Below are 21,804 nucleotides of genomic sequence, written 5' to 3'. Positions count from 1 at the left end.
CGCTAAGTCACCAAATCCCTTCGACTGCGCATGCGCTACCCGTAGGCCGCACCCTCGGCCACTAGTCCTCTTCAGCGCTCCACTCGCTGGCGTTTCAATTCCGACCCTCGACTGCATCCCTTTTTCCACCGCGACCCCGAGGTATTTAAAACGTAGTTCTGCTCCCAACAGAAATGACACTGAAGCCCTTTAGGATCTGATCTGCCCACCTCTGCTGCCTCACCTCCCACCCTAGGGGAACCCTGAGTCCAAGGGGGTCCTCGCCACCTTTGCTCAGCTGTTCCCTTCGCCTGGAGTGGTGCCCTTGTCTGCTGTCCTTCAAGGTCCAACTGGATTGGGTCCTTTCCTAAGTGATTTCGTCCCCTAGCCGACTCCCTCCACAGACCGGGATCTCGCCCAGGGTACACGCCAGTTCTGATTCACTCATGTGTTCTCAGCCACTCAACACTGAAATTCCTCCCAGCTGCTCCATCCCCCGCTGCATCTCGCCAATATCACTGAAGAGGCGAGATTCGAACCCGAAACGTCAGGAGCCGCCCTCCCCTCCTCTGTCTACTATCCACCCATTTCCCCTGACCTCCACCGACGCGCACGCGCATTGAGTCAGAGCCGTGGCGCTCTCCCGCCCCCCTCCTTCTGTAATCCGCATGCGTGCTGAAGCCAACTCCCTCCCTCAGCGCATGTTCAGCTAGGCGCTCACATTCAGCTCTCGCGAGTCCAGCCCGCACGCATGCGCACAGCCAGCAGCTACGAAACCAGATCTAAGCTTGGACCCGCGATATTTCCTCCTCCTTCTCTTCCTCTTTCGGGCTGGCGTTCCTTAAGTGCCGCTTCCGGGACGCCGAAGCCGGTTCCAGAGTGGCGGGTGCCCGTTTTCTCTTTCTTCCCCTCCCACGCTCCCGGCCTCCAAACGCCATTTCCAGGCGGGTGACTTGTGGTGAAACCTCCCCGCCCCCACCCCACGCTCGTGACGGGAGAGCGCGCGTTGCGCCGAGCCCCAGGAACCAATCAGCAGCCGCCTTAGGTAAGGAACCCGCGAGCCCGCGTGAAGCCCGCGCACTGGCTGGGGGCGGGGCGCGCCGCCAGGCCCCGCCCCCGCCTTGACCGTTAAACGGACGCTGGGCGGGTGTGCGGAACTGAGTAGGGAGGTGACGGCAGCTTAACAGTGCCGCGTTGGCGGGGGTGGGGGCGGGCGGAACGACACGTGTAAATAGAAACTTCAGTTCTGGGAGATCCTCATAGACCCTGCAAACCTTCCCTAAAGTACTGGGGAGGTCTCTCCAATAACGTATGAAGAGAAACTATTTCCGGGAATACCCTCGTAGAGGGCCTACAAACAGATTCTTAAATACTAGGGCGGTTCTCCAAATAATGTGTAAATAGAAACTTGAGTTGTTGGGTTCCCCTTGAGAGACTTGTAAACCGATGCCTAATTACGGGGAGAGGCTCCCATATAGGAGATGGGACGGTTTCCCCAAGTTATTTGCAAATAGACACTTAGATTTTTGGGAGATCCCCAAAGAGATGTGAAGAGATGTTTAAGTACTGAGGAAGCCCCCTCCCCGCCAAAGAATGTGTAAGTTAGAATCTTAATTTCTGAGAGTTCGCCATAGGAGTCCTGTAAATACCCTTAAATTGACTGGCTTTGTAAGTTCTGAGGGAATCTCCAAAGGAGCGTGGACACGGCAGGGGGGGGGGGGGGGTCCCCAAGTTGCATGTAGGTGGACTTTTAAGTTCTGGGGAGCTTCCCACAGGGGCTATTAAATAGACTGTGGAAGTTCCTAGAATAACACACAAGTGGACACTTACTTGCGTGGGAAGAGGATCTTCATAGTTATGTAAACCCACACTTTAGTGCTGGTGCAGAATCCCTGTTGAGGCATGAAAACGGACACTTAAGCTCTGGGGAGGTGTTGAGAATAATGTGTAAACACAATTGCGAAGGAGGGAGGAGTCCCAAGTTCTGGGGAGAATCTGCATCGGAGACTGTAAACTGTTATTTAAATGCAGAATGAATCATTTTCAATAAGCACCTGTAAACAGGCCCTTGTCCTCTGTCGATGAAGGCAATTTTCAACCCGGTTTGTGGCTGGGAGAGAGGAACTAGGCAAGCCCTTGCCTGGCTGTCAAAATCACTTGCATCCTGTAAACAGATATTTCAGTTCTGGAGAGTTTCACAGGGACCTGTTTGTGTCATTATGTACTGAGGTGGTGGTGGGAAGGATTCATAGAGTGATTTAACAGGCACTTAAGAGCTAAGCAAGGGTCAGCAAACTTTCCCTAAAGGGCCAGGAAGTAATTATTTTAGGCTCTGCAGACCATACTGTCTCTGTCTCAACTACTCAGCTCTGCCATTGTATCAAGAACGTGGCCGTAGACAGTTTGTAAATTGATGGATGTAGCTTTGTTCCAGTAAAACTCAGTATTTACAAAAACAGAAGGCAGACCACATTTGGCCCGCAGGACACCATTTACCAGTCTGACCTCTGAGCTAGAGCAGATAGCCCCATAGAATCCTGCAAACAGTTAAGTACTCAAAAGACCTCCATAGAATGATGATGTGTAACCACCTGGGGAAACACTCACTAGGGACCTGTGAACAGATACTAAATGGTGGAGAGTGGGTAGTGTAGGGAGCCATACATTGTATAACATCTTAAATAGATTAAACACTGACGAAATCTTGAAAGGAGGTAAAATTCAGAGTGTGAGGGATAGCAGACCATCAGGAATAGAAGGATACTCAAATGGCATGGGATACCAGGTGGAAATAGGCCCTTTGGTGTTGGAGCCCATTCCCCACATATGCCTGGAATGGGTGATCAAAAGAGTAGTTGTCATTGGACTGGTGGGTTAGCTTCAGTTGGTTAGAGTGCAGCCTTATAACACCAATGTCACAGGTTCAGATCCCCATGCCTGCCAGCCACAAAAGAAACAAAACAAGAATAGTTGTTGGACAGGATCACATTATGATTTGTTAGAAAATGTCTTGCTGCATTTTGGGAAGGAGAATATCGCATTTTTGTGTGAACCTGCCCTGTGAGTTGTATTTATTTATTTATTTATTTATTTATTTTATTTTATTTTATTTTTTTGTCTTTTGTCTTTTTCCGTGTCCGGCAACGGATCGCAACCCTCAGTGTTGCCCCCGTACCGGACCGGGGACCGGCAACGGGATTGCAACCCTCGGTGTTGCCCCCGCACCTCGCTCAGCCAGTGAGCGGGAACCGGTCTGTATGTGGGATCCGAACCCTTGGGCGGGAGCGCCGCCACGCTTCCCAAGCGGCGCACTATCCAGTGCGCCACCGGGCCGGCCCATGTGAGTTGTATTTATGTTGGAGCATTTCAGTAGTTGGGAATGGTTTTGGCTACAAGTAAGAAATAGAAGTGTATTTGTTTCTCACTGCTTCCAGAGGTAGGCAATTCAAGGTTAATATGGGACACCGCCCCCCCAAGGCTTTACCTTGCCTTCCATTAATTTGCCTCACAGCCCAAGATGGCTGCTTGAGTTCCAGCCTCCACACCCACATTCCTTTCAGCCAGCAGGAGGAAAAGGCAAAAGGCATGTGCCAGCATCTGTGAAGGGAAGTTTCCAAAAGCTGCAAAAAATTGGCCAGAAAGTACTTAGTCACATGGCCACACCTAACTGCAAACAAGTGTGTTCTGGATAGCCTAGCTCAGAACTGAGGGTTTTACTTTATTTATTTATTTATTTTTTTTAAAGATGACCGGTAAGGGGATCTTAACCCTTTACTTGTTGTCAGCACCACGTTTTCCCAAGTGAGCTAACCGGCCATCCCTACATAGCGATCCAAACCCATGGCCTTGGTGTTATCAGCACCACACTCTCCCAAGTGAGCCACAGACCAGCCCTAGGGTTTTACTTTTTTGGAAGAAGTTAAGAATGGATATTGGGAGCCAGCTGGCAATTGCTGCCACAGCCACAGAGCTCTCTTTTGAAAGTAAGTGCCTTCATATAGTCCAGGATAAGCAAAGTAGAGTGGGAAGAGACTCTTTTCACCCTGAAATCCCCTTATTCCCTCCATAGGCAACCATGTCTGAGTCTGGGCACAGTCAGCCTGGACTCTATGGGATAGAGCGACGGCGACGGTGGAAGGAACCTGGCCCTGGTGGCCCCCAGAATCTTTCTGGGCCTGGTGGTCGGGAGAGGGACTATATTCCACCATGGGAAAGAGAGAGACGGGTGAGTGTCTGGACCCAAGAGCACATTCACATGTCCATTTGTTCCACAAATGTTTATTGAGCACCTGCCATGTACCATACCAGGAAGTAATCTAGGTGCTAGGGATATATTTGTGAATAAAACTGGCTGCCCTCATGAAGTAGGAAGGTGGAGAATGATAAAGGGGGGCTGTTTTAGATGACATGGTCAGAGAAGGTATCTCGGAAGAGCTGACTTCAGCAGATACCTGAAGGAGGTCAGGGAACAAGCCATGTCAAAATCTGAGTTGAAGAACATTCTAGACAGAATACAGCAAGTGCAAAGGCCCTGAAATGGCCTATGTCTGGTGTGGTCAAGGAATAGCCTGGAGGCTAGTATTGCTGCAGTGGATGAGGAATGAGGGTGCGTGATAGGAGATGAGGTCAGAGAGGTAACTGGGGCCAGATCATGTAGGACCTGGTAGGCTTTGGAAAGAATTTTGGGTTTCACTGTGAGTGAAATTGACATTGGAGAGTTTAGCTCATGTTTTAAAGAGTTGTGTAATAACAGTAGTAACTATTTCTTTTCTTTTCTTTTCTTTTTTTTTTTTTTTAAAGATGACCAGTAAGGGGATCCTAACCCTTGACTTGGTGGTGTCAGCACCATGCTCTCCCAAGTGAGCCAACCAGCTATCCCTATATAGGGATCCAAACCCGTGGCCTTGGTGTTATGAGCACCACACTCTCCCAAGTGAGCCATGGGCTGGCCCTCATAGTAACTATTTCTATTTACTGAGCAGCATACAGTGTGCTGGCCTTGTGCTAAGTGCTTTACATCTTTTGGGCCTTCCTACCCCATGAAGTAGAACCTGTGATAGATCCAATTTTCACTAATGAGGAAATGAGTCTCAGATGTGAAGGGATTTGCCCGAAGTCACAAAGTCAATAAGCTTTGGGGCCAGGGCTCAGATCCAGATCCAGCTTAGTCTCAAGCACATCATCATTCTGCCTGCTATAGAGAGTGACTTGATCTGGGAATCAGGAGGCCTTGGTGAGTGCACGGACCCTGCCTTGCTCTTCTCATGTGCTTAGTTGACTCACTGCCAGAACTTGCCCCCTGGGTTGTTTTCTAGGGCTGGGCCCTCCTCAGAGGTGTCTGATAGGGTAGAAGAAGGTAACAGTTGAGGCCAGTTTGTGGCCGATAAAACTGCAAAAGTGAAGAATAATTTATTCACTGTGAGCTGGGCTCTTGTTCCTTCTCTTGGGTCACAGCATAAATGAGAATGTGTAGTCTTTCCTTCCATGTCCATCATTCTGAGGAATGTTACTATCTTTCTACACTGTCAGCATTAGTCCCTGGATGAGCAACTCTGAGATCTTGTCTTTGTTCCTGCGCCTCAGCAGCCTCCTAACTCACCCATGGGCTTCTCACATCCTCCATGTCCCTCACTGACTTCCTTATCTTCCCACCATTTCTCCTCCTCCTCCCATTTTTCCTCCTCATATCAGTGACAGCCTATTGGGCCTCATCCTGGGTACCTTCCTCTCCCCTCCCTCACTCCCTTTGCACTAGTCAGGCACTGTACATTATATTCTGCCTCCTGAATATGTCTATCCATCATCTTTCCGCCTCACAGCCTCGGTCTTAGGAATCATCCATTCCTCCCTGGCCTTCTGGAAGCCCACCTGTAGTTATTCCCTCAACTTTTCCTCTTTCCAAAGCACTTTCATCATATTATCCTTTTGTTTGTTCTTCACCATAAGCTAGTGAGATGAGCAGGATTTAAATAAGTGTTCTCAATGTATGGGTGAAGAAACAGACTCAGTGAGGGGTCAAGAGTCTCCCAAGGTTACTTGAGGAACCAGAGAAGGAAAAGGACTCAAATTCAGATCTCTCCCCTCCTTTAAGTAGATTGGGGGTGAGTTGAGTTGGGGGAGTATGAAGAGGGCAAGGTGTGGGAGTCAGTTTGCCAGCTTGACTAGAGCAGGAGTGGGGCTGAGGGGGAGAGGTGATCAAGAACATCATGCTACCAGCAGCTCTCAGATAGTGAGAACCTGCCAGGTGCCACACTGCACAGGTTACAAGTTCTCTCTCCATTTCATCCTCATGATAGTCCTAAGAGGAAGGAATTCCTATTCCCACTTGCCAGATGAGAAAACAGGCATAAGTGAGGGTGGTTCTTTATCCAAGTTCAGCAGCCAGCAAGAAATAGAACCAGGTTTGAGCACAGATCTGTCTAGCTCCAGCACCCTAGCTCCTTCCCACTTTGATTGTTGTCTAGCAGAAGCAGCTGAACAGAATGGTTGACTATGTGGTTATGGAGCCAGGCTGTCTGGATTCAAACGCTGGCTCCATTGCTCGTGGTTGTGTGATTTTGGGCAAGCTGCTTAACTTCTATCTACCTCAGTTTCTTCATTTGTAAAATGGGGGTAATAGTACCTATCTCACAGGGTTGTTGGTAGGATTGAGGAAGTTCACATATGAAGAAGGTATTTAGAATAGTAACTGGCACATAAAGGCCATCTGGAGTGTCCAGGGGAGCCATTCCTGAGTAACTGCTCTCCCTCCACAGGATGGCAGCGAAGAGACAAGCACTTCCGTCATGCAGAAAACCCCCATCATCCTCTCAAAACCTCCAGCAGAGCGTGTGAGCAGGGAAGAACCTTCAGAAGGAGGGTGGAGGGGATTGATTAGGGAAAAGATATCCCCCATTGACTGAAAACTTACCCCCATAGTCAAAGCAGCCACCACCTCCAGCAGCCCCTGCTGTCCCGCCTGCCCCAGCCCCTCTGGAGAAGCCCATTGTCCTCATGAAGCCACGGGAGGAAGGGAAAGGGCCTGTGGCCATGACAGGTGCCTCTACCCCTGAGGGCACCGCCCCACCACCTCCTGCAGCCCCTGCACCACCCAAGGGGGAGAAGGAGGGGCAGAGGCCCACACAGCCTGTGTACCAGATCCAGAACCGAGGCATGGGCACTGCCGCACCATCAGCCATGGACCGTGAGTTGGGACTTGGCAGGATTGGGTTGGGATCTGGCACACCCTCACACGCAGACCCTCACCGCATCTTCTGTCTCCTGCTTTCTCCTATCTCCAGCTGTTGTGGGCCAGGCCAAACTATTGCCCCCAGAGCGCATGAAGCACAGCATCAAGTTGGTGGATGACCAGATGAATTGGTGTGACAGTGCCATTGAGGTATTCGGGGGTCCCTCTCTGCCCTGAGCTTTCCCAGGCCCCATTCCCTCTGTCCCTCCACCCCTACCTCCAGCTCTTGGTAGGCAACGTCAGACTGGACAGCTTTCAAGCAACTGCAGTGGTGAGAGGGGGTGATCAGATAGTTCTCACACAACCAGGGCTGAGTTTCACTAGCTCAGCTATGCTGGTTATTAAAATATGGAAATATTTTGATACTGGTTGGTAGAGATACTCTCACTACCACTCCAGATGCCCTGGGATCTTCTGTGCCATCCTATGGCAGAGGGGTCCCCTGGACCCTGTTCCAGTCCTAATTGGTCAAAACCCATGCTGTCCCAGTGTTAACTGTTTTGAATGTCACTCCCTTGAGATCCCTGCCACCCCCCCTCTCTTAGCAACCCCTGTTCAGACCTCACATTCCCAGACCATCATACCTAATTCCAGTCTCCCAATCCACATATCCCCTATTCTGCTTTATCTCCCCTAGACCTGTCATATCACACCCCTACTCAGATTGTCCCAGAGTTGTCCCCTCTCCTTCCCCAGAAGCCTGGACTTATTAGGACAACATGCCAGGCACATTTGTCACGTGGCCCCTGCCGCCTCTGTCCACTCACATTGACATCAACTGGGGAGCCTTTTTAAAAAAAAACAAAAAAAAAAAACAAAAGCCAGTTTCCAGGCCGTACCCTTTAGCGCTAAGTAGAATTTTCTGCAAGGAGGAAAATGTTCTATATTTGCACTATGTAGTATGGTAGCCACTATCCCCATCTGTGGTTCTTGAGCACTTGAAATGTGCCTAGCGTGACTAAAGAATGTCATTTTCAGTTTTGTTTAATTTTAATTAAATAGCCACATGTGATCCATGCCTCCCATATTAATCAGGGCAGCTCTAGATATTTTTCTGTAATGTGTTAAAGCATATTTAACCCTGGTTGGACCTAGAATTCGATTTTTTTTTACCCCCTTTTTCTAAAGCTCTCTAGGTGATTGTAAGGAGCAGTAGCCACACTTCAGTACATAGCTGTTTTCCTTGAGGAGTGTCTCTTCTGCCCCCTGGTGGTGAAGGACAGCAGAGCTGGTATCCCAGAGGTGAAGGTCTCAGGAATTTCCAGAAGGGCCCTTAAATCCTACAGATAAGAGCCTGGATGGCCTAATCTTCCTTTCCTGCACACCACTCCCTTCTCATGCTTCCCCATGTTTTCCCAAGCTTCCTAAAGCAGGAAGCCTTCCAGGAGTCTGCTCCAGTAGCCTTCTGTTACCGATTCCTGTCTTTTCCAACCTGCCTTTCAATTCCTATACCGCTCACCTTCTCTTCCCCAAGATTAAACTTCCCTTTTCCCACTGTGTCCCAGCCACATTGGCTTCCTTTTAGCTTCTTGACCACATCAGGCTCTTTCCTACTTCAGAACTCACAGATGCTGTTCTTTGCACCCATACATTCCACACATAACCCCACGACAACACAGACAGAGGTCCTTTGTCCAGTTGAGGGGATTGGGACTATATCTTTGTATCTGGTAAGGCAGGTGGACAAACAACAATGATGTCTGAAGTCTTCTATTTTACTGCAGCCCTAGCAACTGACATTTATAAGTGTCATCTTCCTACATCTTCCCACAGTACCTGTTGGATCAGACCGATGTGTTGGTGGTTGGTGTCCTGGGACTCCAGGGGACAGGCAAGTCCATGGTCATGTCATTACTGTCAGCCAACACTCCAGAGGAGGACCAGAGGTGAGCAGGGCATCATGTAGGGGTACATGAGGGAGGTGGTCACCTACCTAGGGAGGGCAGGCCTGGTTGTTACAAGTTATGTTTTTCAAAGGACTTTGGGAAGTTGCTTCCCCTCCCCAGGTCTCAGTGTCTTTATTAGATGAGGATGATTATGGGCTGGACTAAATCTGTGTAGCTCCAAAGTACCCAGTCCTGTTCTTCCCTCCCTCCCTCCCTATATAGCTCACCAGGAAATAGTACAGAGCCCAGCCAGGAAGTGGGATGATATAGTCATTAAGGCTTTGGACTTAGGCCCACCTCAGTCTCAGTCCTGCTACTTATTTGACTTTGGGTTGACCTTGGGCAGGTCACTTCACCTCTCATTAACCCATGTCCAAGTGGGTTTCTGTAGGATGAAGTTAGGTCAAGAAGGCAAAACTTAATGAGCACCTGACACAGAGCAAATGCTCACAGGATGGTGGCTGATATGATCTGGGAAATAGAGTGAGGAGAGAGATCTGGATACAGGGAGGGGATTCTATACCAGCCTCAGTACTGCTGGGTCACCTTTGAAAAATAGCTCTACCCCTTTGGGCTGGGGAGGACCAGACATGAGGATTCCCGGCCTGAACAACATTCTTGAGTAAGGATAGGATATGATTGTGAAGATAAAGGGTGAAGTCATAGGAGTGAAATTTGGAGAGGAGGGAGTTTAAGAAATAGGCTCTGAAACTAGGAGCAGAGAAGGAAAGGGAGAAAGACAGGGAGTGGGGGAGATATACAAGCTAAGTAAGGAAGAATCAAAATGGTGGATGAGAAAGGGTAGTAGCAGCTTGGGGTAGTAAGGAACAGAGACTCATTCAAGTTACCTAAAAAAAAAAAATAGGGGTTTGTTTTTTATTTTTTATTTTTTTTTAAAGATGACCGGTAAGGGGATCTTAACCCTTGACTTGGTGCTGTCAGCACCACGCTCAGCCAGTGAGCCAACCGGCCATCCCTATATGGGATCCGAACCCGGGGCCTTGGTGTTATCAGCACCGCACTCTCCCGAGTGAGCCACGGGCCGGCCCAGGGGTTTGTTTTTTATAAAGCAGGTGATATTACTCTGGATTCCACAGATGGGCATTAGGGCATCTGTGAACCCCCTAACAGTACAAAGGAGTATTTCAAAAAGTTCATGGAAAGATTCAATTCTCTTAATTCTACTTTTCCACGCATCTTTTGAAGTACCCTCATATATGTAGAATTGTATGCACATCTGTAGTCAGGCTTTTTTTCTAGAGAAAGGGTTCATAGTTTTCACCAGATCTCAGAGAGGGCTGATGGAGACCCAGAAAAAATTAAGAACCACTATTATGAGGATGTATATCCAGTAGAAGTGGAGTTGCCAGGTTTCTGCCTCTCTCCCAGATCAGCTTCTCCCCCACTTCTTTGCTCACTCTTGCCTTCAGCTCAACTTGCCACGGGCCGGCCCAATTAAGGTTTTTTTTAAAAGATGACCAGTAAGGGGACCTTAACCGTTGGCTTGGTGTTGTCGCTCTCCCAAGTGAGCTAACTGGCCCAATCCCTACATAGGGATCTGAACCCATGGCCTTGGTGTTATCAGCACCACACTCTCCTGAGTGAGCCACGGGCCGGCCCAATTAAGGTTTTTTTTAAAAGATGACCAGTAAGGGGACCTTAACCGTTGGCTTGGTGTTGTCGCTCTCCCAAGTGAGCTAACTGGCCCAATCCCTACATAGGGATCTGAACCTGTGGCCTTGGTGTTATCAGCACCACACTCTCCTGAGTGAGCCACGGGCCGGCCCCAACTTGTCTCCACTTTGGAACAGCTCCAGCTCTCTTGGATATCATTCTTTCCATTTCGGCTTTCACCCCCAACTAGCAGAATTTCCCATGGCTCTCAGTTCAGACTCCTGAGCTAGAGAGAATCTTATTGGCCCACCTTGTTTTTTTGAGCCATGTCAGCCTGTGGTTTTGTACCAACTCTTTTCATCAGGTCTCATAGATTTTACCTCCTAATTCTCTTTAGAATTCATCTGTTTCTCCTCTCCTTCATTCCCACCTCTCTGGTCTAAGCCATTAATATCTCCCCTGGAGGATGCCAAGAGCTTCTCATCTGGTCACCCTGCTTTAGTTCAATTTAACAAGTATTTATTGAATGCTTACTATGTGAGGCACTGTATAGCTGTTGGGAGATACAACAGTATACAAAACTGACAAAAAATCTACCCTCATGGGGCTTATATTTTAATAGGGGAGATAGTAAACAAAATAAATACAGTATTTGGCATGTTAGAAGATAGCAAAACAGGAGGAGGAGTTATAGGGAGGCAGTGTTGGGGCTAAAGCTACAGTTTCAAATAGGGTGGTCAGGGGAGGCCGCACTAAGGGAAACATTTGAGAACAGAATTGGAGGAGGTAGAGCATTTCAATGAGAGGGAATGGCAAACGTAAAGTCTCTGAGGTAGGAGCTTCCCCAGCATGTGTGCAGAATAGTATGGAGGCCAAGGAACTGGAGCAGAGTAAGCAAGAAGGGGAGTTGTAGGAGATGAGGTCAGAGAGGCAAAGGGAGGCCCTGTGGTACTAGGTCTTGTAAGCCCTTCTCTGCTCTTTCCACCCTACAGTCCTCACCACAGAGCAGCAAGGGGGAACTTCTCACACCAAAATCTCATCCCATCACTCCTCTTCTTAAATCTCTTCAGGGGCTTCTCCAGACTCATAGACCAAAGTAGCCAGCTCCTTACCATGCCCCACAAGAGCCTATGTAGCCTCTTCTTGCTCCTAACCTCTCCCCCACATTCTTTCTTCTTTTACTATTCTTTCTGCTTTCGATTCCTTGTACAAGTCACCTGTCTTCTGCCTGGAATAGTCTTCCTCTGCGTTCATCTTGTGCATACATACACATACTCATATACATACATGCACACACGCACACACACACAGTCCAATTAACTCCCTCTCACCATGTCATTTCCCTCCTAAGGGCAGCCGTTCCCAGCTCCACTGACTAAGTTATCCCCACTTGGAGTGCTACGCACCTTTCTAACACCCACAGTTACTGAATTCTGTTGATTTGTAAGCTAGACCAGAAGCTCCATGGAAGCATAAACTTTTTCTTGCTCACTGTTTATCCTGGTATTTGGCAGATAAGAGGCTTTCAGTATAGTGTTTGTTAAGTGGGAGGATGCCTGCTCCATGTCAGACAACACATTAAGCATCTCAGAGAGGCAGAAATCACCCTTTCAGAGTTTAGGTACTGTTATCCTAATTTTACAGACTGAAAGAAGTAAAATCACTTTGTCCAAGTCACAGAGTCACCAAGTTGAACTCAGAGGTTCAGGGCTGGATTTTTTGTTTTTGTTTTTGTTTTTCGTTTGTGTATTTTGTAAGGTCCAGCTCTGCCTGTTTTGCCCTTATATCCACAGCACACAGCTCAGGTAGAAATGAGGGAGACTCACCTGATGGAAGATATGCAAACCAAGACACCAAGCTACCTCTCACCATGGGGGTGTAGGGCATTCAGAGCTGTATCTCCAGTGCCTGGTATATAGGAGGTACACTTGGTAATTAATAGCTAACCCATATATATCTGTATATCAAACACTATTCTAAGGGCTTTACATATATATTAACTTCACAGTAATCTTAAGAGTTTTGGTAGTATTGTTATCCCCATTTTATAGATGAGTAAACTGAGAAGAAAGAGGTTGAGGAACTTGCCCAAAGCTATACAGCCAGGAAGAGGCAGAGCTGGGATTTGACACCTGGCCATGCTCTTTAACACATCAGTCTACTGGCTTCATTAATTGAACTAATGCATCTACTTATAGGTAGGAGTGAAGTCATTTGGTGCAAAACATGGCTTCCCCCCAGACATGGGCCACAGATGGAAGGCTCAGTGGGCAGGCAGGGAACCACATCTCACATGCTCATGTCACAAGGTCATACTTTGGAGGTGTCAAAGACCGAGAACCAGAGCTCTTATGTACCCCCAACCTGCTCCTCTCCACAGGGCGTATGTTTTCCGGGCCCAGAGTGCTGAAATGAAGGAACGAGGGGGCAACCAGACCAGTGGCATCGACTTCTTTATTACCCAAGAGCGGATTGTTTTCCTGGACACACAGGTGCCAGCTCGCCACTTGCCCCACCCTGCCGCATACTGCATTCAGACTCATCCCAGAATATTTTTAAGTCAGAACCCTGCATAGATTCCATATGCTTCCAGCCAAGCCATGGACATGCTGGGTGCCTTTGGGCAAGTTGTGTCTTTTCTTTACCCTTAGTCTCTTGTCAAGTCTTACGTTTTCCCCTTGTCAAGTCTGTCATTCCCCTTTTACACAGTAGCCTAAAGGATCTTCTACCAAAGTGCTTAAAAGTCTGGGCCCTGGTCTGTGTTCAGATCCTGCCTTTTAATTCTTACCAGCTTGGTGACTTTAAGTAAGTTTTAACCCCCTTAAGCCTCAGTTCTTCACCTGTGAATGGGGATGGTAATTATATTCAGCCTCTTAGGAATTTCGAGAATTCAGTGGAACAATCCAGGCAAAGTGCTTAGCCAGGATCTGGCCTGAGGTTAGTGCTCAGGCTCGTCACTGTCATTAGAACTCTTGTCATGCATTTGTCTGGCACTTTCCTCAGCTTTTCCCTTGCTCTCAAAGTCCACATTCATTAGCCTGGCCTTCAGAGTTGTATGGCTTGACTCTTTTAGACTGTCTAGCCTCACCCTCTGTGGTGTAGTTACCAGCCCACTGCCACACACACACCACAAGTCCTCGCCATGGTCTCTCTTCTCTGTACTTCCCACATCCAGATCTGTTTACTTGAAACCATCAACAAATTGTCCAACCTTGTTCAAGTCAGTTTTCTTTCTTTTTTTGATGTTTTCATGTTTTTTTTTAAGTTTTTTTAAATTGTATCATTACACAAGTCAGTTTTCTTAAGTGAGGAGAATAATATTGCCTGCCTCATAGGGTTTTTGTGAAGTTTCAGTGAGTTAATACGTCCTAATGACAGCACCCCACATGAATTAGGTGCTAAATACTCTTAACTCTTGGTATCATTATCATTAGGCTAGTCTCTCCCCTTACCTTACTGCCTGGCTAATGCCTTCTCCCTGAACACTCCACTCGGATGTGGCCTCCTTTCAGGAGCCTTCCTCATTGTCTGAGTTGCCTATTGTTGCCCATGTGCACCTCCCATTGCAGCATGTGATTTGCCCAGTCTCATTGCCACAGTGTGTGCTTCCACCCCCCACGTGCATGGAGCTCTTCAGGGCAGGGTTCTGACTCTGTGGATCACAGCAGCTAGGGCACAGGGCCTGGCTCATAAGTAGCACTTGTAGTTGATGGAACAGTTCTGGTCACCATGGGCATTGATGACACACAGAGTGGAAAACTTGCAAATGTAATATGAACCCTATATGCCATGCCCTGTGCATTGACTGCCAGGACCCGGAGACAAACAATTAGCTGTAGGCTGGGTCATAGGCCTGTAAGGGGGAGAATGGAAGTTAACAAAACAAGATGGAGTAGAGCATTGCCCAATGTTTGGAGTTTTGGCAAGTGAGCAGTTGTGAAGGCCCCTTTCTGAAAGAATTCCACTCGTTGCAGTAAGAAGTCAATAGAATACCAGGCTAATTTAGCACTCGTCATTTTTAAATTCAGTGTTCCTTTAAGAAAGATTTGGTGAGCTCATCACTGATTATTTTATATACACTGATGCAATTTTTAAATTACCAGTTTTCACGCTAATTATTTTTTGACCTAAGTAATTATCTTACCAAAGTTTTGAAAGTTTATGAAACAACTAACAATAAATGGAGTTTTTAAGGGACATGATTCATTCGAGTAAATGTTAAATTTATTAGCACAAGTAGATTTCTTCTTTTAGGGCATGAGATGCTTGAAAGTAGTGATGATTTGTAAAGGTTCTAGAGGCAAGTGTATCAGCTTTGAAATTTCTTTCTTTAGCCTTTTCTTGCTAACCAGCATTGTACTAATTAGAAAGTGCCAGCTTGTATTTCTGACCTTGTTATGTCCTGAGATAAGCAATGTACTTATCTTCAGCATGTGGAACTTGGGTAGCCATGACCAACCCCTTCCCTGACACTCTTTTTTCTTCCTTGCCCCAGCCGATCCTGAGCCCCTCCATCTTGGACCATCTCATCAACAATGACCGCAAACTGCCTCCAGAGTACAACCTTCCCCACACCTACATTGAGATGCAGGTGAGGGAGCTGAACCAGGCCCAGGGGTGTGGCTTTACAGCCCCACCCCCAGCCTCTCAAGATCTGTGATGGGGAGCTAGATCTGTGTTGTTGACTTAGTTTCTGGCTCAACTCCTGGCTGTGCCCTCAGGCAAGTCATTTTCTACCCCCTCCTCTTTAAGCCTCAGCATTCACTGTATAAAATAGGAGTGCTAATTCCTACCTTGCCTGATATATGGATGGCCTGCAAAAGAAGTGCCAGCATGGTGCTGGGTACACAGTAGGTGCTTAAAGGCTCTAAGGCCCTTGCCCTTCTTCCCCCTCAGCTGAGTCCTAGGATCAGGGACCCCAGTCTGGGCAGAAGGGACACTCAACTTTGTTGTCCCTTTCTGCCCACCCTCAGTCACTCCAGATTGCTGCCTTCCTCTTCACGGTCTGCCATGTGGTGATTGTCGTCCAGGACTGGTTCACAGACCTCAGTCTCTACAGGTGAGGAGCTGGTGGGGACAGTGGAGAAGGGGAGAGTGAGGTAAGAGGCAGAGACTCAGAGACTGAGCCAATGGCCCAAGGTCTCACAGGTTCCACACAGCAGCCAGAGGAACCCTTTTAAAATGTAAACTGGAGTGGGTCACCCCCACCTAACCCCACCTGAAAGCATGCATGCACACACACTTACAACCCTCTGCTGACTTTACACATCAATCAGAATAAAATCCAAAGTCATTCCATACATGGCTTGCTTAGAGTCCCATACCATCTGGTCACTTTGCTGGCCTCTCCCACCGCTTTCCCTCATTCCCTCCACTAAAGCCATAGGTGGCCCTCATGGCTGTTCCTCCTGCAGCTCAGGACCTCTGCACTCCTCATTGCTCAGCCAGAAACACTGCCCACAGATCTTCTCAGACTCCCTCAAGCTGTTCAGGTCAACCTTAGGCCTTCTCTGACTGTCTAACGTAGCATCCCCAGGTACTCTCCTCCCCTCCAACCCCCACTCCCCACCTTTCCTGCTGTGTTTTCCTTCATTGCACTTACCACTTCCTGACAGGATATTATAGATCTCCTTATGATTTCTCTCCCCCATTAGAGTGTAAGCCCCAGGAGGGCAGGGTCCCTGGGGTACTTACGTAATACCTGGCACAAGGTAGACATTTAATACAAATTTGTTGAATGAGTCGCACAAGGAGCTGGCTTGTCTGGTCCTTGGAGTTTTGTTGTCCATCTCCTCTAGGCATGTGTGCCGTCCTTTTGGTACCTGGCAGGCAGGAAAAGAGAAGGAGTCAGAACCTGGCAGGAGCCCTGCCTGAAGCAGCGGCAGGTTCCACAAATGCCCCCAGATAAGAGTGGCTCAGAATCTATGGCTGCAAATGTTCCTCTTGGCCTCAGGCCCCAGGAGACAGCTAGGAGTGTGGGAAGTGGGACAGCAGCTCTGGGCACAAGGTCCAGGCAGAAGGAAGGGATGGGAACTCACAGGGAGAGGAGAGCTGGGATTAGGAAGCAGATGTCTCCAAAGTCGGGCAGCCAGGGGTTTGAATCCCAGCTCTTGTTGGGCATGTATATTTCCTCTCCTCAGTTCCTCATCAGTAAAACTCTTTTGTACAGATCGAGTTAAATAATTTAAAGCATTCAGCATAGTACCTGGTACATAGTAATCAGTTGATAAATGGGAGCTTACTGTTTGTATTAATAACTAGAGATGGGGGTGAGCTGTGGGTCTGGCCAAGAGCAAAAAAGACTTGCTGTGGAGCTGGTTCTTGTGACGAGATCTAAGTGACTTAATTCTGAAATACCCTGTTCTACCATTGTTCATTGGGATTTGTTCACACAACAAATATATCGAACATAGTGCCCTCGTGGAGTTTACTTTCTGTTGGGGGTATTGGCTTAGGGGCTGGCATGTGGCAGAGCCTTGTGTTTAAGCCGTCGTCTGCAGGTGGGCTTCTCAGTAAGCGAGCACCTTGAAATTGTAGTCAGTATGTTTCTGAGGAACACATCCACACGTTTTATCAGATCCCATTATCCCTTATCTTAGATAACAGGTTTGTTTTATTTACTTTTACATATTTGAAAAAACTACTTAAAAATAGCATAAACTGAAAACTTATGTCCACACAAAAACCTGCACACAGATGTTTATAGCAGCTCTATTAATAATTCCAAAACTTGGACACAACCAAGATGTCTTTCAATAGGTGAATGGGTAAAGAAGCTGTGGTGCATCAAGAAATAGCTATCAAGCCATGAAAGATGTAGAATAATAAGTGCATATTATTACATGAAAGAAGCCAGTCTGGAAAGGCTGCATACTGTGTGATTACAACTATATGACCTTGTGGAAAAGGCAAAACTATGGAGACAGTAAAAAGATCGGTGGTTGCCAGGAGTTGGAGGGAGGGAGGGAAGGATGAATAAGTAGAGCACAGAGGATTTTCAGGGCCGTGACACTACTCTGTATGGTGATATAAAGGTGGATACGTGTCATTAAACACTGTCCAAAACTACAGAATGAACACCACTAAGAGAACACTAGTAGTAAGCTATGGACTTGGGGCAATGATGTGTCAATGTAGATTTATCATTTGTAACAAATGTACTGCTCTGGGGGAGATATTGACAGCGAGGGAGGCTATGTATATGTGGGGACCGGAGACATATGGGAACTCTCTGTTTTTTCTGTCCAATTTTGGTGTGAACCCAAAACTGTTCTACAAAATAAAGTATTTTTTAAAAATAGGATGAACTCAAATTTGTACTGTTGACATAGATCCATGGATTGGTGTCTGAGAGGATTGTCTCTGAGTTCCCTAAAATTGTGCGAGAAACATGGTGTGTGTGGCATTTTTCTGAGCATGCCTGTAGCTTTCATCAGAATCTCAAAGGGAGCCCCCTCTCCCAGGCTGTGGGATATGGGATGCAAGTGCAAGAGCAACTGCCTCTCACCCCCAACCCCAAGGTTCCTCCAGACAGCAGAGATGGTGAAGCCTTCCACCCCGTCCCCCAGCCATGAATCCAGCAGCTCCTCAGGTTCCGATGAAGGCACCGAGTACTACCCCCACCTTGGTGAGAGGCTTTCTGGGGGCTGAAGGGGAAGTAGGAGGAAGAATAGGGGCGGGGTGTGAAAGCCAGGAGCACTCTGGAAATGGCAAGAAAGGGGAGGGATGAGGATCTGGGAGGAGCACTAAGTTGTGAGGAGGGAAGTCAAAAAGGATTAGCTGCTATTTCCTCTGAGATTCCCACTGCTTCAGTCCAACCCTAGCCACCAAGAGCATGACCCTCTGAGTCAGTCTGGCTCCATGATCAGAATGAGACAGGACCCAGGTCTGCCTGCTTCTGGGTCCCTTGCATCTCCCAGCACAAGGCTCAGGAAATGAGTGTTGGGCTAAACTGAGTGGCCCCCATCCACCTTTTCTCCCTCTTCCGGCCTTGGCACATGACATTCCTTTGCCTGTGTCCTTTTCTGCTCTACTTCTCTTCTACAAAGATCTAGTTCATTTATGACCCCTCACCCCAGGCACGTTCTTTACCTCCCCTGGCCTTGCTAAGCCCCTTGTTCCTCCTGTGATGCTCCTGATTATGTGGCCATCTTCCTCATCTGTCTGTTCATTAGACTGGAGGCTTCTTAAGGGCAGAAACCAGATCTGACTCACCTCTAGGTTACCTGCATTGCCCTGCAAAGGGCCTCAGGCTAAAGTGAAATTACGTAAATATTTACACTGATCTGAACTCAGGGGTAAAAGGGCATGTCTTTGAGGTGAGAAAGGGGAGTCCATGAGGCCAAGTGCTGTCTGCCTCACAGGGCCTGTCTCCTCCCATCCTCAGTCTTTCTGCAGAACAAAGCTCGCCGAGAGGACTTCTGTCCTCGGAAGCTGCGGCAAATGCACCTAATGATCGACCAGCTCATGGCCCACTCCCACTTGCGTTACAAGGGTGAGGCTCCCCGAATTATCCCCCAAGCTGGCCAGTGGCCTCCTAGCTCCTGACCCAATTCCATGACAGAGACCCCCAGACTAGTCTCCTGACCCTGGCTCAACTCTCAACTACTTCCACCCCCCAAACCTACAACATGGTACCTGCAGGCTGAAGCATTTTCTTCTCCAGGTACTCTGTCCATGTTACAGTGTAATGTCTTCCCGGGGCTCCCACCTGACTTCCTGGACTCTGAAGTCAACTTGTTCCTAGTGCCCTTCATGGACAGTGAAGCAGAGAATGAAAACCCACCAAGAGCAGGTATAGTTACCCCTCACGGGAATCTGGTCCACGGGGAGACAGGTCCTGGCTTGGTCAGAGAGACCCAGGTTGCCTTGGTCTGGGAGGAACGTGGACTCACCTGGTCTGAGAGAAGACTCTAGCATGTCCCCAACGTGCTTGGACCCTTTCTTAGGAGCATGTTTCAGAGTCGTGAAAGTACAGAAGGAGCTGGGCTGGGGCTGAACTCTGAGGTGCTCCTTGAAGCCCAGGATGCTATTAACTGGGAAGAAGACCTTCTCCTGGCAGTCTGTCCCTCTTGTCCTCCCTGCCCCAACTTTTCAGGACCCGGTTCCAGCCCACTCTTTTCCCTGCTGCCTGGGTACCGTGGCCACCCAAGTTTCCAGTCATTAGTGAACAAGCTCCGGAGCCAAGTGATGTCCATGGCCCGGCCACAGCTATCACACACAATCCTCACTGAGAAGAACTGGTAAGAGAGCTCTTTGGAGAGGATGCCAATTTGAGGTGTCCCATCCTGATACAGACACAACAGGGCTCTCAGAGAGCGGCATGACTTCATCAAGCTCCTCTCCAGACCACAAGTTCCTTTTCTGGAACAGTGATGATTGCTACCATCTGTAAGCACCTCCTCCATGCCAAGCAACATGCTGCTTCATGTGACTTTGAATCCTCCTGATTAGCTAGCAGGGTGTAGGTCTTGTCACCAATTTTACTGGTGCGGAAATTTAGGCTCGGAGAGAAGTGTGTCACATAGCAAAGTCACACAGCTTGGATAGGTGCCATTTGATTGCTAGGTGCCAATGGGCTCAATTAAGCTTAAGGAAGATTTATTCCAAGGATCTGAGTGCAGAAAATGTAGCCCTACAGGAGGTAGGAACCAGAAAGCCAACAGGAACCACAGGAGCTGCACTCTCCAGCTCTCACTGGGTAGCACAATCTCATTGTCCCCTTCCATTTTCCTCCTTCCCTACCTGCTGGCTTTCTCCCTCTGCTCGCACATGGCCCTGCGGTACCTCGCCAACCCCTACTTTACATGACTTCTGTGTCCAGAGTCCACAGCCAGTAGGTCCAGTTCGGCCTCATCTTACTTCGAAAAGAAAGAAATCTGAAAGAAAAATAGCTTGGCATGGTACCGCCTCTCTAACTTGGCTTTTAGGGTCTTTTTGCAGTTGGCTGTGACCAGAAGGGGTCAGGAATGCAAATACAGCAGCAGGGAGCCACTGAGGACTCAAAGGGAAGAAGTGGGGTGGAGCTGGTGTTCAGCCCCAGCTCTGCTCTTCCCATTAGTCTAAACCAGGTCCCAGTGAGGAGGGGGAGAATTTGGGAGGTAAAAGGTTGTGCAGCTGCTGTTAGATGTTTCCCACCATCACAAGACTCTGGCAGAGGTGGAGATAGAACCCTTACCCACAGAAGTCATCACTGAGTGGAGTGAGAGAAGTTTAGACTTGGAGGTGGGGACTTGAAGTCTTAGTCCAAGCCCAAACACCATTTTTTTTTTTTTATTACTTAACCTGGTGTAGTAGGAGAAGCAGGGCTGCAGGGCCAACTCTCATCAGTATTGGCATCTTCCCTTTATCTCGGTCAAGGAGTCTGGGCTCCAAGAGGGTCAGAGTCACATTTTGGGTCATAAATGGGGCTTCAGTTTCCCCACCTGTCCAAGACTGGTGCTAAGCTGGGTGGGTCCCCAGCCAGGATAACCCTAACTGTTGACCTTCTCTTGCAGGTTCCACTATGCTGCCCGGATCTGGGATGGGGTGAAAAAGTCCTCTGCCCTGGCAGAGTACAGCCGCCTGCTGGCCTGAGGTCAAGGGGAGGAATGTCATATAGGAACCTCCTGGGTCCCCAGTGGATGGTGAGGGAGCACGCACGTCCTTCCTGCAGTGGGGTGGAGAGTGACAGCAGGTCTGATGGACGAGGGATTGCAACTTCTCCGCCCAGAAACATGAGGTGTCCAGGGCTAAGCCCCCCACCCTCAATTGGGGGTTTTCAGGGGGTGAAAGAGATCCCACCCCCAAACTGGGATGGGGCAGCTCATCCTAAGTCCCCACAGGGACAAGCAATGGGAGGAGTCTGAACAGTCACCAGGAGGCCCAAGCTCTATCTTGAGCTCCCTTTTCAGGGACAGGAGCAACAGGCCCCTCTCCCCTGACTCCAGCCCTTCCGTGTAAGGGGAGGCAGGGTCTGGAGAGATCTCTATTGGAACAGATCTGGAGGTTCCAATAAACACAGTCATGCAAGCCTGTTTGTGTGTTCTGCTTATTCCTTTTTACTCAGCATGCTGTCCTGGGAAGCAGGGCAGATGTGGGACCTGGCCCTTGTGGGCA

At 48.5% G+C, this 21,804-nt stretch overlaps 1 protein-coding gene across 3 annotated transcripts; it reads left to right on the top strand.

The window, feature by feature from the left end:
- Positions 1-677: 677 nt before the first annotated feature.
- Positions 678-21,722, top strand: SMG9 (SMG9 nonsense mediated mRNA decay factor). Of its 3 annotated transcripts, XM_008570944.1 has the most exons (14): positions 678-1,024; positions 4,049-4,204; positions 6,735-6,809; positions 6,898-7,162; positions 7,260-7,357; positions 8,981-9,093; positions 13,088-13,199; positions 15,203-15,298; positions 15,681-15,766; positions 18,228-18,334; positions 19,094-19,201; positions 19,373-19,501; positions 19,805-19,949; positions 21,204-21,722. In XM_008570944.1, exons 2-14 carry the CDS (start codon positions 4,055-4,057, stop codon positions 21,280-21,282), a joined length of 1,563 nt encoding a protein of 520 aa, XP_008569166.1. In that variant the 5' UTR covers positions 678-1,024; positions 4,049-4,054; the 3' UTR covers positions 21,283-21,722. The 3 variants fall into 3 exon arrangements, with proteins under 3 accessions (XP_008569166.1, XP_008569167.1, XP_008569168.1); XM_008570945.1 differs by lacking the exon at positions 21,204-21,722 and having other exon boundaries at positions 740-1,024; positions 19,656-19,891; XM_008570946.1 differs by lacking the exons at positions 678-1,024; positions 4,049-4,204 and adding an exon at positions 4,909-5,212.
- The last annotated feature ends 82 nt before the right edge of the window (positions 21,723-21,804 follow it).

This window comes from Galeopterus variegatus, unplaced genomic scaffold (assembly GCF_000696425.1).
Source record: "Galeopterus variegatus unplaced genomic scaffold, G_variegatus-3.0.2 Scaffold647, whole genome shotgun sequence".
NCBI lineage: Eukaryota > Metazoa > Chordata > Mammalia > Dermoptera > Cynocephalidae > Galeopterus > Galeopterus variegatus.
Note: the sequence above shows the minus strand (reverse complement) of the source record. Positions and strands in the feature narration are given on the sequence as shown.

Excerpts from the sequence above, each read along its gene's own strand:
- SMG9 (XM_008570944.1), top strand. The coding sequence starts at position 4,055 with ATGTCTGAGTCTGGGCACAGTCAGCCTGGACTCTATGGGATAGAGCGA. Across the intron at positions 6,810-6,897 it reads CAAAACCTCCAGCAGAGCGT|TCAAAGCAGCCACCACCTCC; the intron begins GTGAGCAGGGAA and ends TTACCCCCATAG. Across the intron at positions 19,950-21,203 it reads ATCCTCACTGAGAAGAACTG|GTTCCACTATGCTGCCCGGA; the intron begins GTAAGAGAGCTC and ends CTTCTCTTGCAG.